The sequence below is a fragment of the Lygodium microphyllum genome, chromosome 18, assembly GCF_053477565.2.
Source record: "Lygodium microphyllum isolate KBCC chromosome 18, Lygodium_microphyllum_v1.1.10, whole genome shotgun sequence".
NCBI lineage: Eukaryota > Viridiplantae > Streptophyta > Polypodiopsida > Schizaeales > Lygodiaceae > Lygodium > Lygodium microphyllum.
In genome coordinates, this window is record NC_141152.1 from 108,218,172 (window position 1) to 108,235,323 (window position 17,152).

General features: G+C 41.3%; 1 protein-coding gene across 6 annotated transcripts in view; it reads left to right on the forward strand.

Annotated features, from left to right (window-relative positions):
- The window catches only part of PUP5 (purine permease 5), a 34,314-nt gene extending 22,060 nt beyond the window's left edge, over positions 1-12,254 (forward strand). For 3 of the 6 annotated variants that reach the window (XM_087699079.1, XM_087699081.1, XM_087699082.1), the window contains 2 exons: positions 10,680-10,910; positions 11,028-12,254. In XM_087699079.1, coding sequence (XP_087555205.1) covers positions 11,033-12,166 — 1,134 coding nt within the window. In that variant the 5' untranslated portion in view covers positions 10,680-10,910; positions 11,028-11,032 and the 3' untranslated portion in view covers positions 12,167-12,254. The remainder of the gene's footprint in view (positions 1-10,679; positions 10,911-11,027) is intronic. The other 3 variants (XM_087699084.1, XM_087699080.1, XM_087699083.1) reach the window with 1 other exon arrangement.
- The last annotated feature ends 4,898 nt before the right edge of the window (positions 12,255-17,152 follow it).

Here is a 17,152-nt window from a genome sequence, read left to right on the forward strand (position 1 = left end):
CCGAAAGGGGCGCCAGTTTTAGTTTTGGGGCCAACAGGGTGTCCACTGTCCAAGTTTATGAAGGTAAAGTGAGTATTTCAGTTTATGTTCATTTGCTAATTGCTGTAATTAAGTGCTTAATCAGGTTAAACCACCCTATCCGAGAAGGAAGGCTGGTTTCAGTGCTTGATGCCGCTGTGACCTCCGCGGTCCATCTTGCAGTTGCCACTCCTCACGGACCACCTCGATCCTTGAATCTTAGAGCGTGTCATGGGCCCAATGAGGAGGAAGCCGATCTTGCTTGGGCGCTCTCTATTTGTTGAAGTTTCTAGAAGATCTACCGATGTCGTAGGAGCAATTGGTGAATTGAATGGCTGGGAACTAGGCTTCTCATGTGAAAAAGAGTCCTCAAGAGATACAAGCTTGAGATGAACAGTTGTTGGGTCCCAACTATCATCAGGATCTCAGCCCATAGACACTGAGGTGTCTGACGATCCTCCATCATACTACAAGCCATCTCGATCACAGTGTGATTTTTCCACTCCAAGATGCCATTCTCTTGAGGGGTGTTTGTATTGGCAAACTCCTGGTGAATACCATGATCTGCACAAAAATGAGCAAACTCATTAGAAACAAATTCTTCGCCCTTATCCGATCGTAAGGTCTTCAGTTTCCGCCCTGATCGGTTTTTCTCAAAGAGCAACCAATCCTTAAAGTTGGAGAAAGCCTCTGACTTCAGCTTCAAGAAATAGGCCCGCGTCATCCTAATGTAATCATCCACAATTAGCATGAAACACAAGCTCCCTCTAAGGGACTCTGTCGTCATTGGTCCACAAAGATTGGTAGAAATAAGCTCCCAGGGTGCTGAAGACAACCTCGAAGCCTTGTTGGGATCAATATCACGAGTCTGCTTCCCACAAATGCAGGATACACAAGGCTATTGGCTCACCACAATCTCCGGCAAACCTCGAACAAATTGGTCCTTAGACACCTTCCGAAGGTAATCATAATTGAGATGGCCGGAACCGAGCATGCCAAAGCTCGGACTGAGTTTAAGAGGTAAGAAGAAGAGAAGGCAAGGTCGGAGAAGACTGCAACTTGTAGACTCCATTCTCCTCATAACCTAAAGAAATAACTTGTCTCAATGCTCGATCAAGAATCCGAAAAGAATCCACATCTAATTCGACCAAAAGACCAAGGGCACAAATCTTGTACACGGAGAGAAGATGATACCCCAAAGCCGGCACATAAAGTACCTCTGATGCATGGGCACCACCACGTCCATCTGGAATAAGATGCATGTTGCCCCGTCCTTGAATAGGAAAAGAGGAACTATCACCAATGAGAATCTGACCATGGGAAGGCTGCAAAAGAGCAACACCTACTGAAGGAGTCATGTGCTAGGAGGCACCATTGTTAACAATCCACTCCCGAGTGAATGGGGCCGTCGACGCAGCATTAGAAGCCGTTAGGGTCGAATCCTCAACCACCTCCAAATGGAGGAAAGCAACTGATGAGGAAGTAGCCACTGCTTCGGAATTCTTTGAAGATTTCTCCTTCTTTTTCTTGTCGGGGCAATCCTTCTTCCAGTGACTTGTTTTGCCACAAATTGTTGGGAATAAAGGCCTCGTGCCTTTTAAATGTGCTCGGGTGTGAACACACCCTTAGCACTTGTACTTACACATATATATCTATCTAAAAACCTAAAGGTACTCTCTCGTCATTGTACCTACAAACGTGCTCTCTCTACTTTGCTCTATCTCACTCTCTCTGTCTCTCACTGCACGTAACGATTGTCTATCTCGATCTTCGTGCCTAACCCATCACTACAAACTGGTATCAAAGCGCAGGTGTTGAATGCTCCATCAGTTGTGCTTGAGTCAGTCGACAGAATCAGAGTTGCAGGTTGGGCGACAGGACTGACAAAGTCTAAGTCATCAAGTTGCAGGCGTGGGCGACAGGACTGACGGGGCATGTAGCATTGATGGACTGCTAGACAGCGTACGACAGGTTATGGATGTTGGAGATCAGGCGACAGGTCGTGGATGCTGGAGACCAGGCGATAGGGCAGTTGACTGGGCAACGTCGGGGCAGCAGCCGAAGTGTGGCGGGTAGTAGCTGACGGGTGCGCTGCACGGTGACGACGCGACGGGTCTGGAGGCGCGTTGCACGGCGGGACAGGTCTCGTGTGTGGTGGGACGGTCGAATGGGGTCAACGGACCCCATCACATCGTTCACAAAAAAAAAAGAGGAAAAATCTTTTCTTCTAAATCTCCTTTGAATTTGCCTCTTCTCCTCCGGATGTTCGCGCGCACAAGCACAGTGTGCAAATTTGTGCAGGTTTAGGCCAGAAATTTGGGGCTTTTTTAGATGGAGTGCTGTCTATGCAAAATTGAGACATCTGCGTCAGAAATTGCAGACATTGTGTGCATTTGAATCGGGATTTTTGCCAAAATTATTGAAATTTTGCTCATCTAAGTGAAATTTCTCAACGTTGGACCCATAAAATTTGGGGCTTTTCCCGGACTTGGGGATTGTGATGCAGGACAAGCAAAATTGTCTCAGAAATTGCAGGAATTTGTGACATTTTGCCTCTGACATTTGGGGCTTTTCATGTACATGCACAAATTGGGCTGAAATTTACCCAATTTCTCGACATTGATGCACATTGGACCCCGTGCAGTTTGGGGCTTTTGCAGTTTGGAAAAATCTATGCAACATTTGGTCATTTTATGTACATGCAGGTTGAATTCTTCGCAATTTGGACATCAAAACTTTGTAAAATTTGGGGTTTTGTTGAAATTTCTCTATTTTGGCAAAATTGGCCTGTTCTATGCATGACAGAGAAAATGCAGATGTGTGTTTGATGCTTTGAGCACAAAATTTTTGGGGCTTTTGGCCGTTCGTGTCAAATTTTATGCCTATGGGTATATGTACAACAGAAATTGCAGCTAAAATTTGGGATTTCTCATGTTATGTGATGCATATGCCCTGTTGTAGTACATGGTTTGGTGCTTCTGAAAATTTATTTACAGATCTGAAATCTGTGCTTCTACGTGGTCATTTATTGCTGGTTGGTACTTGTTTGTACCTTGGTCACTTGGGTGATAGTTTTGGGCCTGCATTTGCTGTTTTTTTGGTCGCATTTGGGCTGGAAATCATGGCTGGCAGCAATGACAGTAGTAATCTGATGCACATAAAGAAGCTTGAAGGCGCACATAACTTTGCAGTTTTGCAAAAGCAGTGCTACAATATCGTGTTGCAAAAGAAGTAGGTAAAGCCGATCAAAACCAAAGGGGCAAAGCCCGCAGACACAGAACAAGACGATTAGAATGAGTTAAATGAGCTTGCACGCTCAACCATAGAGCTATCGATTTCTGATGCCTTGCTGGTCAACATTGAAGGTTTGGATTTTGCATATGCTATACGGACTAGACTGAAAGAATTGTATGCACAAAAGAGTGCTGCAAGCAAAGTGTATTGGCTGAAAAAGCTTATGGATTTGTGTAAGAAAGAGGGTACAGTAATGTCTACTCACTTGAGTGAGTTTAACTCCATTTTTAGCCAGTTGGTTGCCTTGAAGTTCATGATTGATGAGGAATTTAAGGCTACTTTCTTGCTTTGCACTCTATCAGAGAGTTGGGATACATTCAGGACTGCTATGAGCAATTCTAATGTGATCCTTTTGTATGCTGATGTAGAGAGTGCTCTACTTATGGAAGAGATGAATCGGTAGAACAATGCATCCAGTAAGTCTTCCAATGCTTTACATAGTAGTGGCAGATCTCAACAAAAAGGCAAATATGATAGCAAGGGACGCAGTAAGTCATGTGGCAAAGATGTTGAATGTCATCATTGTGGCAAGAAGGGTCACTTTAAACGTGATTGCTACAAATGGAAGAAAGAGAAAGGAAAAGGTAAGAAAAGAGATGATAGCAAGGAAGAGAAGGAGGACAATCAGCCTAAGAAGAGCAGTGTAAAAATTGAAGAGGTGAATGTAGTCACTCATGACAGTGATAGTGGGAGTGACGTACTGTTTGTCTCTTCACACTTTGGTGCACATGCTTTACTTACAGATACAGATGATGACACGCATATCTGGATTCTCGATTCAGGTGCTTCCTTTGATGTCACCCCTCATTGTGAGTGGTTCTCCGCCTATACAGGGGACCGACATGGTGTTGTCCATCTTGGGGACATCTATGCATGTTCATCTTGGACAGTGTGCAATTACAGTTTCAGCATGGCTCTCTCTTTACACTTCAGCATGTACGGCATGTACCTCAGCTTAAGAAGAGCTTGATTAGCACAGGGCAGCTAGATGATGATGGTTTTCATACCACCTTTGATGATGGAAAATGGAAGATCTGTAAGGGATCTAGGGTTATTGCCAGAGGTTGCAATAGTGATACTTTGTATCCACTTCATGTATCTAGTGTGCGTAACCATGTTGTTGCCGTGACCGAGTAGCCAAGCATTTCTTTGTGGCATGGCTAGTTGGAACACATGAGTCAAACATGAATGAAAGTGCTTTCTCGTTTGGGTTACTTGCCTTGTCTTTGTTATGCTGATTTTGAGCACTGTGATCATTGTATTTATGGCAAACATGCACAGACGTCTCATAAAAAGTCTTTTTCTTTGAAATCTTCTCCTCTAGAGTTAGTACATTTGCATGTATGTCAAATGCTAGGATTATCTTTAGAGGGAAAGAAATATTTTGTCACCTTTGTCGATGCTATACGGAAACTATGGATTTACCCTATTCGTAGCAAGGATGAAATGCTTGACAAGTTTAAAAATTTATTGGCATTGGCTGAAAATCCGACAAATAAGACACTTAAGTGCCGTCGCTTTGACAATGGTAGGGAATATGTGTCCAAGGCCTTTCAGGCATTTTGTGACAGTAAAGGGATAAAGAGGGAGCTCATTGTCGCTCATAATCCGCCCCAAAATGGAGTTGCAGAGCGTATGAATCGGACCATACATGATAAGGTCCGTACGATGCTGTCTCATGCTGCATTACCCCATGGTTTTTGGGCAGAGGCTGTTATGACAGCCATTCACTTAATTAATCAGTCACTAAATAGGTCTTTGGGGTGGGAGAGTTTCCCAAGAAGCGTGGTGGGGCAAGTCACCTTCATATGCTCATCTGAAAGTGTTTGGCTGCGAGGCTTTTGTGCACATTCGTAAAGAAAAACGCAGCAAACTTGAGCCAAAGTCCTGTAAATGCATTTTCCTAGGATATGGTGACGAGGGTGAAATGGGATATAAATTGTGGGATCCTGAGAAAAGAAAAGTAGTATGCAGCAATGATGTTATCTTCCGGGAAGATCACATGCACCAACAACTCGAAAAGATTGAGGAGGTCTGTAGGGTTGTATTCCGAGAAGAAATACCTTTTGGATAGCAAAATGTGCCCGCTGTACAGCAGCAAATACCTGCTGTAAATGAACTTGTAAATGTAGGAAATGATGTTGGAAATGATCAGCCAGCTATTGCCCATGATAATGAGCCACTACATGTGCAGGAACAGTCAGGACAGCAAGTTGTTAATATTGATTTGCAGGTTGAAATGCCAGGACAACATACTGAAAATGGAAATTTGCAGAAACAGCCAGCAAACAATGACCATTGGGTTAGGAAATCGTCTAGGGCTACTAGACAACGTGACAGATTTGTTCCTGGTGCAATGTGGCTGATTATGTCATGTTGACAGATTGTGGTGAACCATCTTGCTTCAAGGAAGCACTGGACAGACGGACAACAAGAAATGGTATAAAGCCATGTTGTTAGAGATGGAATCTCTTGCGAAAAATGGCACTTGGGACTTGGTGCAGTTGCCCAAGGGGCAGAAAACACTTCCATGCAAATGGATTTACAAGATGGTCACTTCTAGTTCCTCTCCAAAGTACAAAGCAAGATTGGTTGCAAAGGGGTACAAGCAGGAGCATGGAATTGACTTTGATGAGATTTTCTCTCCTGTAGTCAAGATGACTACATTGAGAACCCTTTTAGGCTTGGTTGCAGTTGAGGATATGGAGCTTATACAGATGGATGTAAAGATTACTTTTCTACATGGTGATCTGCATAAAGATATCTATATGCAGCAGCCCGAAGGGTTTGTTGAACAAGGGAAATAAAAAATGGTATGTAAACTCAAAAGGAGTTTGTATGGGCTCAAACAAGCACCGAGAGAATGGTATCATAAGTTTGATACATTCATGTAGTCCCAAGGCTTTCATAGAAGTCAAGTGGATCACTGCTTGTACACCAAGAAGGCAGTAGATGGCAGTCTGATTATCTTGGTTTTGTATGTTGATGACATACTGATTGCTGGCAGGGATACTCATGCCTTGGATTCATTGAAGCAAAGTCTTCATGGCAGCTTTAACATGAAGGATCTTGGTGATACAAATCACATTCTTGGCATGCGAATACTCAAAGATAGATCGAAAGGCTTACTCTATCTATCTCAGCAGGAGTATATCTCCAAAGTTTTGCAGTGTTTCAATATGGAGGGGAGGAAAACAATTAGGGTTCCATTGCCTCTATATGTGAAACTTAGTGCAGAGGACAACCCTACATCTAATGATGAGAAGGCTGAAATGGCCAATATACCATATGCTTCAGGTGTTGGCAATTTGATGTATGCTATGGTTGTTACACATCTTGACATTGCCTTTGCAGTGGGAGTGGTTAGCAGATACATGGCAATCCCTGGCAATAAGCATTGGGATGCAGTGAAAGGTATTATGAGATACCTCAAAGGCACAAAGGAGTTGTGCATTTGCTTTGGAAAGAATAAGGCATCTGTTGTTGGCTTTACGGATACAGACTATGCTGGTCATGCAGACTGCAGGAAGTCCACTTCTAGGTATGTGTTTACTTTCACATGAGGAGCAGTCTCTTGGATCTCCAGGCTACAAAAGTGTATTGCATTGTCTACTACAGAGGTAGAGTATGTGGCTACCACTGAGGTATGCAAGGAGGCTTTATGGCTTTCATGTTTGGTAGGAGAGCTTGGCATCTCAGAATTACCTGTTCTCCATTGTGATAGTCAGAGTGCTATCATGCTAGCACGGATTCTTGTCTTTCATGCAAAGACAAAGCACATACAGGTGAAATACCACTTCATTAGAGATGTACTTGACAGCAAGAGCATTGAGCTTGTCAAAGTGCATACAGATGATAACCCTGTAGACCTTCTCACAAAGGGTCTTCGAGCAGAGCGGTTTGCTCATTGCCGACAGATGATGAGAGTTGGATAGATATATGTATTTCAGCTTTGTACATAGCTAGACTTAGCTGATTCTTCTCCTCTTAAGGCACATTGCCTTTAGGTGGAAGGTTGTTGGGAATAAAGGCCTCGTGTCTTTTAAATGTGCTCGGGTGTAAACACACCCTTAGCACTTGTACTTACACATATATATCTATCTAAAAACCTAAGGTACTCTCTCGTCATTGTACCTACAAATGTGCTCACTCTTTACTCTACTCTATCTCACTCTCTCTGTCTCTCATTGCGCGTAACGACTGTCTGTCTCGATCTCCGTGCCTAACCCGTCACTACACAAATGTGACAAGTAGACTCCTTGTCTTTGTCCTTCTTAGATTTGTCTTCCTTCTTCTTTAGGTCCTTCCCCTTCTTCTGAGAGGATTGACCAACCAAGGCCTCATATTTCGAAGCATTGGTTCCTTTCAGTTGCTCCACTTGGTCCAAGACCGTAGGAACCAACTCTTCCCACAGAAGAGTCTCAGACCGCTCTGAAGCAATCAAGGTGGAATAAAAGCCATTGAAGTGAGGTGGTAATTGTGAAAGGAGAGTTATCGCCATGTCTTCAAAAGTGATCACATTCCCTACGTTTTCAACCTGCATATGAAGTTACCTTAGCTTGTTGATATGCCCCCACATGGATGATGACTTGTCGACACTCATGGTCCGCATCTGCACTTCCAAAGAGACTCGCTTCATGATTGTCATCCGATTATGCATCTGATCCAACTCCAGTCATATCTCTCGAGCCACTGTCAAACGCTCGATTTGAGAGATAACAACTGTAGTACATGAGAGAGATAAAAACAAGCGAATGCGAGCATTGAGTTTATCCCAATGTCAATGTGCATGAGCCTTTGCCAACTCCACCTTCTCAATGGAAGAGGGTTTGGACTCATTGCGCGAAGAAGGATGATGGATGGCATCCTTAACAAGCTCCGCCAAATCATAGGACTCCAATATGGCAAGCATCATGACTCGCCAGATGCGGTAGTTCTCACCATTGAGCTTTGGATTTGATGGAAGAGTTGGTAGGACGGGCCAGCATTGTAGGTGAAGACATCTTTGTCTCAGCCTCAGAAGACATCTTCACCTACAATGCTTGCACAAAACACAAAAATAGCCCCCTTTGACTGTGAAAATACAGCTTGCTAGGATTATGGTTCGCTCGTTCCGCTCCTCCTTCACCCACCGGAGGCGATGAAAAGGTAAAATCTGCACTTGAAGGCCAAAAACTAAGCCTTCCTCCTCTTGGAACAGTAGCAAACAACAGTAACTTTACCAACTTTGATCCTTTCTTGCACGCCCACGCTTGCTTCAGCCTTGTTTCGATGTGCAGCCCTCTCGCTTGCCCTCAAATGCTGGAAATGCAGCCTTGTGTCGCGCTGAAATCTCCTCTTCAGATGGGTTCTTCACTCAGTCAGTTTGTCTTCATTGCTCTGATACCATGTCAGAGTGCAGCGGTGCGGAAGCGTGGGACCAAGACTGAGAGAGTAGAGTGAACACGGAGAGAAGAGACAGAAGAACATGAAGATTTGCTGTATAAAGTATGCTGAATACAAAGGAATGCAGATATGTACACGGGTGCAGTCCATATGTCTGTGTATCTCGACCTCGACAATGTCTCCTTGCTGGACACCTCAAAGTCTGCTGCAATCTGCCCGATCTCTGCCCTGAAATCTGCAATTGCAAGAATGAAGAGTGTGCTGGTGGCAGGCTATTTATAGCCTGAATAAAATGCCAAGAAATAATCAGGTTGGTTGCATTAAATGCAGCCGACTATGCAGAAAAACTGGCCGACTGTACAGCAGTCTGACTGGACTGCCACGTGGCAGTCCGACTGCATCCTGCATGGCTGCTGCTGATGTGGCACTGCTGACATGGCAAACCTGCTCCGCACACTCAAACTCTCTCAGATGACTGCCCGGCTGGAAAATTGCATATGTACACACCCTAACTGAGAAAAATGCCTGTCCAGGGGATGACAATCTTTAACACAGTAATGGTTGGGTGTAAGGTATTATCATCCATTATTGCAATTGGTGGACAGCAACTTGAACAACATGAGATACATAGGGGAGAAATTCACAAAGCTTTTGTACTATGGTAGAAGGCATGGATTTCTGTGAAGCTCTCATTTTATCAGACAATTTGAGCTTACAAGGCTGAATCAGCTGTAATCAACAAAGGGAATTACTGATCTTGGTTCTGGGATGGATTGCTTCAGCTTCCTGATGCCTTGGAATAGAAGTGTTTGACATTGTGATTTGCTTTCTTGACTTTTGAATATAGCCTTTTAGATCTTTAGTTATTTATCAACTTTATTTTGGGCATTAAACTGTTTGTAGCAGTTGGTGCACAGCAGGTTTTTTGCACAAGCAAATCTCAGATGTGTTAGATCTGCAAAGTGGCTGCATATCTTGGGACTGAGCTGCCTCTATTAAGATCATAATGTTCCAGTTTCTGCAAATGTTGAAAATATGTTTTGCTAGACTTAGTACACACAGTATAGTTGAATTGCCCCTTTTAGCATCTTATCTGTCTCATGGTTCTGGATCAGTCTGTTAACTCATGATTCCTCAATCCAGCTGTAATAATTGAATATGCTGCACTTACGACCAAAGTTGAATACCAATTGTTTAGGTCCAATCACTGATCATAAATCCCTAGGCACTTTAGGATCAATGTCATAACATTTTTGATATGGGGATGGTCTTCTTATGTCACACACATCGCTGACATCTCTGGTGTGAGATCCACACACTGAAACAAGCTTAATATCAAGTTTAATCACTGAAATCACCTCACTTTTCATCACTCAAGAGAATGGATCTTCATAATCTATCACTTCGTTCATAAGAATTTGTCCAAAGTAGTGCAATTTTCATAATCCAAGGTTGAAAAGATAATACATGGATCAATATTTTAATGTTCTGTACATGGACATTGGATGCTGGCTCCTATTTCTTCCAAATCCAACCACATCCACATTAAATAATAAATCAAGGGAAAATACTTATGATCTACAAATCACAACACATTAAACATGAGTGACATACATTAGACTCTGTTATTATAGGTGCAACCCTGTATGCATTCACATTGTGGTCAATATCCTAGAAATAACAGACAGAGTCTGTTAGTCACACAGATTGTGCAACTTAATTGGAGGAAATTCCTCTGTTCAATCTCTTACAATTAACCATCGAGTTGACATTTGTTGTGGATAATTTGAGTGGCTAATCCCAGGCACTGAATAAATTTGTTATGTCCCAAAACATTTATCTCGGTGGTCAAGTATTGGTAGATCGCTATCCAAGATATTTAACGATTTGTTGGTCATCCTTCCCAGTTAGCTCAAATGCTCATTTTGTAGGCCCTTATCTTTTTCTTCATTTTAGCATTGACTCTTCTTTACTGACGCCAGGTTGGGAGGACCTAAATATGATACAAAAGAACTGCCTATACTGCAAATGCTCATGTAATGAGTGAAATATCATATCCATGGAAGTTGTCCTTTTCCTTTGCAATCAAATAATAACCTTACAAGCCACTGTGGCACAAGATGTGGATTATGTGCATAACACTTTCTGGGAATAGGCAAACTGCAATTGAAGCTATCAGCTACATAATGATCCAAAATTGTTCTGGAAAAAGGGTACAATTTGCATGAAATGGTGTTTTTATGCTGACTTTATAGATGCAAGGGAGAGTTTTTTGTTGTGCTTCTATAATCTGTGCTGAGGTCAATGTTGATTCATTTTGATGTCTGCAGGTTGAATGATTGAAATGAGTGGTGTGACAGAAAATTTGATGACTACTGCGCAATCTGATAGCTGGTGGCAAAAGGACTTGTCAAAATGGTGGGAAGTGTATAGAAAGAAAAATGTAGCATTCTGGATACTTTTGATTGTGAGCTCTTTGGGCATGTTGACAGCCTTTCCGGCTTCAAGTATCCTTTCTCGCCTCTATTACCAGGATGGTGGCATGAGGAGGTGGTTAATAGCATGGATAGCAGTGGCAGGATGGCCTTTGTGTGGTCTTGCCCTGATACCGTTTTATACCAGACCTAACATATCTCCCACACGCCCCACATGGGGGTTGTTGTTTGCTTATACATTCTTGGGATTGTTGAGCGCAGCTGACAATTTGATGTACTCATGGGCCTACTCATATTTGCCAGCATCAACAGCATCACTTCTCTCTGCTTGCTCACTTACATTCACTGCTATTTTTGCCTATTTTCTGGTAGGAAAGAAGCTCAATGCTTTTACCTTCAATGCTGTGGGAGTTATCACTGCCGGTGCTGTTATTCTAGCATTAGATTCCAGTTCTGACAGACCAGCAGGTGTAACCAGCAGGCAATATGCAGTTGGATTTATCTTAGATGTTATGGGATCAGCTTTGCATGGGCTGATTTTTGCTCTCTCTGAGCTAGTCTTCATAAAATTTTTGGGAAGGGAATCAGTGCATGTCATCCTGGAGCAGCAGACCATGGTTTCCCTCTTGGGCTGTATTTTTACAACATTTGGTGTCATTGCCAGTGGTGATTTCTCTGCTATGAAATCTGAGGCTAGCAAGTTTACTCTTGGGCCTATTTCCTATTATATGGTCCTTGTTTGGTCCGCTATAACCTTCCAGTTGGGAATACTGGGCAGTGTTGCAATCCTGTACTTGACATCCACTTTACTAGCTGGAGTCTTAAATGCAGTGCGAGTCCCCATTACGAGCATTGCAGCTGTAATATTCTTGCATGATCCCATGGATGGTTTCAAAATACTGTCACTGCTTCTCACTCTTTGGGGCTTTGGATCCTATATCTATGCTGGCTATTTGGATATGCAACACATTGAACAATCCAACAGCAATGAAGAGGATACACAAAAAGATCTGGACAGGAGTAACTGGGCATGACAGTTTGGGTCATGCACAACTTCAATTTGCAGAATGATTATTCTTGTACCATGACAAAGCAAATTGTAAATGTAAAGTTATTGTAAAAGACATGATGCAATGCTTATAATAATTGACCTTCCAGACAATTTCTTACAGCAGTCGACTCCAAATCCTTCTGCAATGACCCCTTGGGGTGCAACAGCATGGACAAGATGTTACCATACTGATGTAACCTGGTGCCCATTAAGGCCATAGTCATAGCCTAGCTGTATACAAAAAATGGTAATTCCATGAGCAACTTCAGCAGTCATCAGCACTTGCAGAGTGGAGGATGCAATGGCATCATCTTCTCTCTTTAGCATCATTATCACTCCATGGCAAGTTCTTACTCATGGGTCTGATGGTGATGGTGCAACCTTGAATGAACTCAACAATTAAACGTTTTCTTCTAGGTGCACTAGATAACAATTTAACTACAACGAGAAGAAACATAGAAATCAGGTTTTGTTTGAAAGCATGTGTCTATTTTAGATTGTGTGGGTCTCTTTAATTATGTGTCAATGGCGAGCGATGATGGCTCAAATCTATAGAAGGTAAGGATGTCAAGCACAATGATGAGGCGATGGGTACCGTGATCTATGAAGTGTGGCTACCTAGTTTACTATGACCCCTTTGACTCTTGGACGAGCCTTTTGGTATACACTTTGGTAGACGTTTGCTCATCCATCATTCACTCCCCAGAGTTTGCTAAGGGTAGCTTGAAGGGAACTCTAGGCATTGATGGGAGTTTCAATAGTAGTTTCATGGCACCCCACGAAGTGTGGCTATTTGATCTATTGTGATCCCTTTGACTTGTACCATTTTTGTGGAGCTTTGCAAATCCATTAGTCCCCGTTGCTAGGGGTAGTTGGAAGGGGACTCTAGGCATTGATAGGAGCTTTAGTAGTGCTTCTTCCCCCCAACCCCCCTAGATTGCCATGACAGACCTTGTAGATATGTGATCTTATTTGCATTTAGATCCAACTAGATTGTTGAGTGCTTGTAATTAAAATGTATTTCTTCTTAGCAACATAATCAATCTCACCATTTTTCACCCCAAAAGAAATCTTCACAATGAATCTCAAAAGTGTTTAGAAAGATACAAAAATATTAAATATGATGACATACTAGCTATATACTTTAATCTATTGAAGTTATTTATTTTCTTTTTAAAAAAAAACTTTGGTTCTTGATTAGATCAAGTAGTGGAGTTGCAATCCTTTCAAAATTCTTCATGTCTCTCAATCCATTAGAAGAATGCCCTTGAAAATAATATGCTTGTTGAATCATAGTTTTTGCCAAGGGACATGTGATGTTTGCATCAATGGACTAGATCAAGCTATTCTAAGCTAATTGTTGCAACATTTCTCTTAGTATTTGCTCATTGTAGTCTTGTTTCATGGCTTTGGAAATTTGATTACGTTGTAAGGGAGGCTATATTTTGGGAGAAAGAGTGTGAACTCAAAGCTCTCAACATATCCATTTAGTGACATATCAAGGAAGAAAACCTTGAAAGAGTTGAGGGGCACGCTAAACATGTGTGCAATGAAATGAGAGGAAAAAGATGTGGTCTCCATTTAACCAAAGAAATGCTAATATGTGGTTCAATTCTAATGTTTTAGAGGAGATCTCTAAGGTTATGAATGGGTAATCTCATGTTGAACACATCTGCTATAAATTCCCATGGATGAGTTGAGAAAATAGCATTTCAATTGTCAATGTAGATGCTAGTCATGTGGTCTTGTGAAACCTCTACCATGGGAGACTAGAACATAGGATGGTTCTCTATCAAAAGTTGACACTTAAGAGAAATGGCAAACTCAAAATCCTCCAAAGTGGCTAAAACATTAGTTATTGCAAAATTTGGAATTTGAAAGAAGATTGTGTCATCCAAAAATGTGTCTTGTGTAGGACTACATTGGCCTACTCTAAGGACTTGAACTTAGTTGGCCCCTCGTGAAACTTGATTGAAAATGGATCATCCCCCTTTATGAACAAAATGGCTCCCATATGAATAGGCATGTCCCCACTTAGAGTGGAAAAAGTTGCCTTTGGACTTTGAATATGTCCCTTTGAAATGCAAACTTTGATGGAGTGTCCTTTGTTGTAGTATTCTCCATAGATGAAACAAGAAACAACTTATATGTAACCTTATGAAAGCAAAGAAATTAGAAGAGGTCAATTCTCCTAATGACAGTATCAACCACCGCTAGATGTGGATCCTCCTAAAGATGGCTAAAAACTTGTCAATAATAACATCTAACATAGCTGAGTGTTCTCTAAATATAACTAATACAAGTGACCTCATCCAATGGAACATTGACATTATCATTAACACATCCTCAAAAAAAGTTGAATCATGAGTGATTCATTCCAATGAAATGTTACAAAGAGGACTAAGACAAGTAGGAATAGGAATGGAAAGACAAAAGAAGCCAAAATCATGATGGATCAATTCATACCATGGGGGAATAGGTGTTGGAGAACAAATTCCAACTAATGTGTTGACACTGAAAATAGGAGAATATGAATGAGGTGAATGTTATTAAAGCTTGGTAGGATGAGACGACTTGGTTTGTTATTCAGGAAAAAGTAAGGGAGAGGATGGTGTAATGATGCGAAGGAAATCATGTTGTGGAGATAGGGTGGAGCAACATATGACTAAGGCTAGTTACACACTATCCTAGATGTATGGGGCAAGGTAAAAAGAACAAGAGCGTAACACCATCATGCCAACACATCATCAAGGCCACTCTTTTTAGGCAACGAACGCATTTGGGTGGAGGACATCCCCCAAGGCTGGCATTGGCACCCAAGTCAACTAGTAACAAGGCTCATTTATTAATTACAAAATATTTGATTGACAAAACTTGGACTATTGAGAAAGGCTCTCATAAATGATGTTCATTATGGTTTCTCATCAATGCCAAAAGCATAAGTAGCTAGGAAGCACACAACTAGGAATTGTAAGTATTCCTCAAGAACTTTTGTAAGAATGATGTCATGCAAGCCTTGGGAAATTATGATGATGTGTTTGGGCCTTTCTTGGGAAAATTAACACATCAAAATTTCAATGGGACTCGGAAGGGTTGGTGGAAGAGATTGTAAAGGGTGTTTCATGGCAAGGTAGTTGGGAGATTACTCAAGAACTCAAGAAACTGTGAAGTCTTGAAAATTTTTTATTATAAGAACACATTGTTTTGAGCTTCAAAAAGGGCTTAACCCTTGTAGCATGTGAATGATGGTTTTGATAAGAATGAAATAGTAGTTTTAACTAAACCTATTAAAGGCTAATGAGAAAAAATGAAGGTGATTTGTGTATGCAATGATTGCGTTGACTTTCTACTAATCTTCTTGGTCATGATTGGTAGTTTGATCATAAAATGAAGCATGAGATGGATTTGGAAAGTGAGTTGGAGGATTGCAAGTATTCTAGGAGTGGCATATTGACATGGTAGCCACATGGCCTACAAGCATGGATAGCAAGTGTAGTCTTGCACATCAATTCAATTGACAAAGAAGCATATTGAGAGCACTATAACTAGTGGATAGAGCTTGTTTAGTGGGGGGTAGAGAGCCAATATGGTGCATACATTTTGCATCCCTTCCTCTCATTACTTCTTTATTCTATTACATTGATACCATGGGGAAATGAAGCTATTGTCCTTCTCTTTTTATGAACTATTTTCCTTCTCTTCTCCGCTCAAAATATTGTGAAATCTTTAAAGACTGATGAGAATTAGAGTTTTGTGTAATCTAGAGTATTCAAGTAGTTGAGAAGACCAATAAGAGGAGGCCATTATAGATTGAATTCAAGTTATCAACTTTTCAAACATAAGTTGATGTTGTCCCAATTTCTTTTGGCTTAAAGCTTCATAAGTTTAGTCTATGGTCAACTAAAATGTTCCCTACTCGTACTCTTATTGGTCGATCATGAAAAACCTTTACTAATCTTCTTTTAAATCTAGGAAGAAGGAAGAAAAGTAGACTCAACCTTCCATTGTTAAACACTTTTCAAGAAGGTGGACTATTTTAGTTGGAAAGGGGTGATGATAGAAGGCTACTGGTCTAAGTAATTTGTTGTTGGGGAGAGTGTTTCCCTTGATCTTTCAAAGTGAGGGAATTGAAGTATATCCATGAAATCTTGATGTGGAATTTAAGAAGCTTGCTTTACAATGATCCTATGGGCTTTTCATGAGTCTTTGTATCAAGAAAAGCTATAAATGTATGCAAGTAACCTATTTATTTGATCATGTGTTGAACCTTGAGTTTGCTTTGTTTGTGTGAAGGGGATGCCCTTTGAAATTGTATAAGAAACACACTCTTATGTATGAGAATTTTATAGTGATAAAGGCCATGCAACCACGAGCTCATATTGTGATCCCCAACACCCTTCCAAGTGGGATCATCAATGTAATACCTTCCATGAAGAGGTGCATGTGTGATGCATTTAGCATGTTATAACAATATCATATTTTGTTTCAATCTTCCTAATAAACAATTGTGAAAGATGACTCTTTACTTGAACCTAGCTTTCTCTCCTATGTGTGACGCATTTAGCATATTATAACAATATTTCATTTACTTGTGAGCTTCCTAACAAACAACTGTGAAAGATGGCTCTTTATTTGATCCTAGCTTTATCTCCTATTCTCTTTGCTGCGACACTCTTTGGATGACTATGTATTGAAGTCATTTCCAACAATTCTTTGATTATTGGAGTGGGCATTCACTCTAGAGTTGCCACCTTATGTCCAAAATGTCATGTACTTGAAAACTTGCATGAGGACATCTATGGCATCTCTATAGTGCCAAAGGAATGCACAAATATGGAATAGAGGCCTTCCATTGGAAAAACTCCACATCACCTTTCTTATTTCATATCAAGGCCGATTGGTTTTGCCAAAGAAGTGAATTGTAATGTGCACATGAATCCATAATCCTGAGAATGTGCAAGGACGAAGG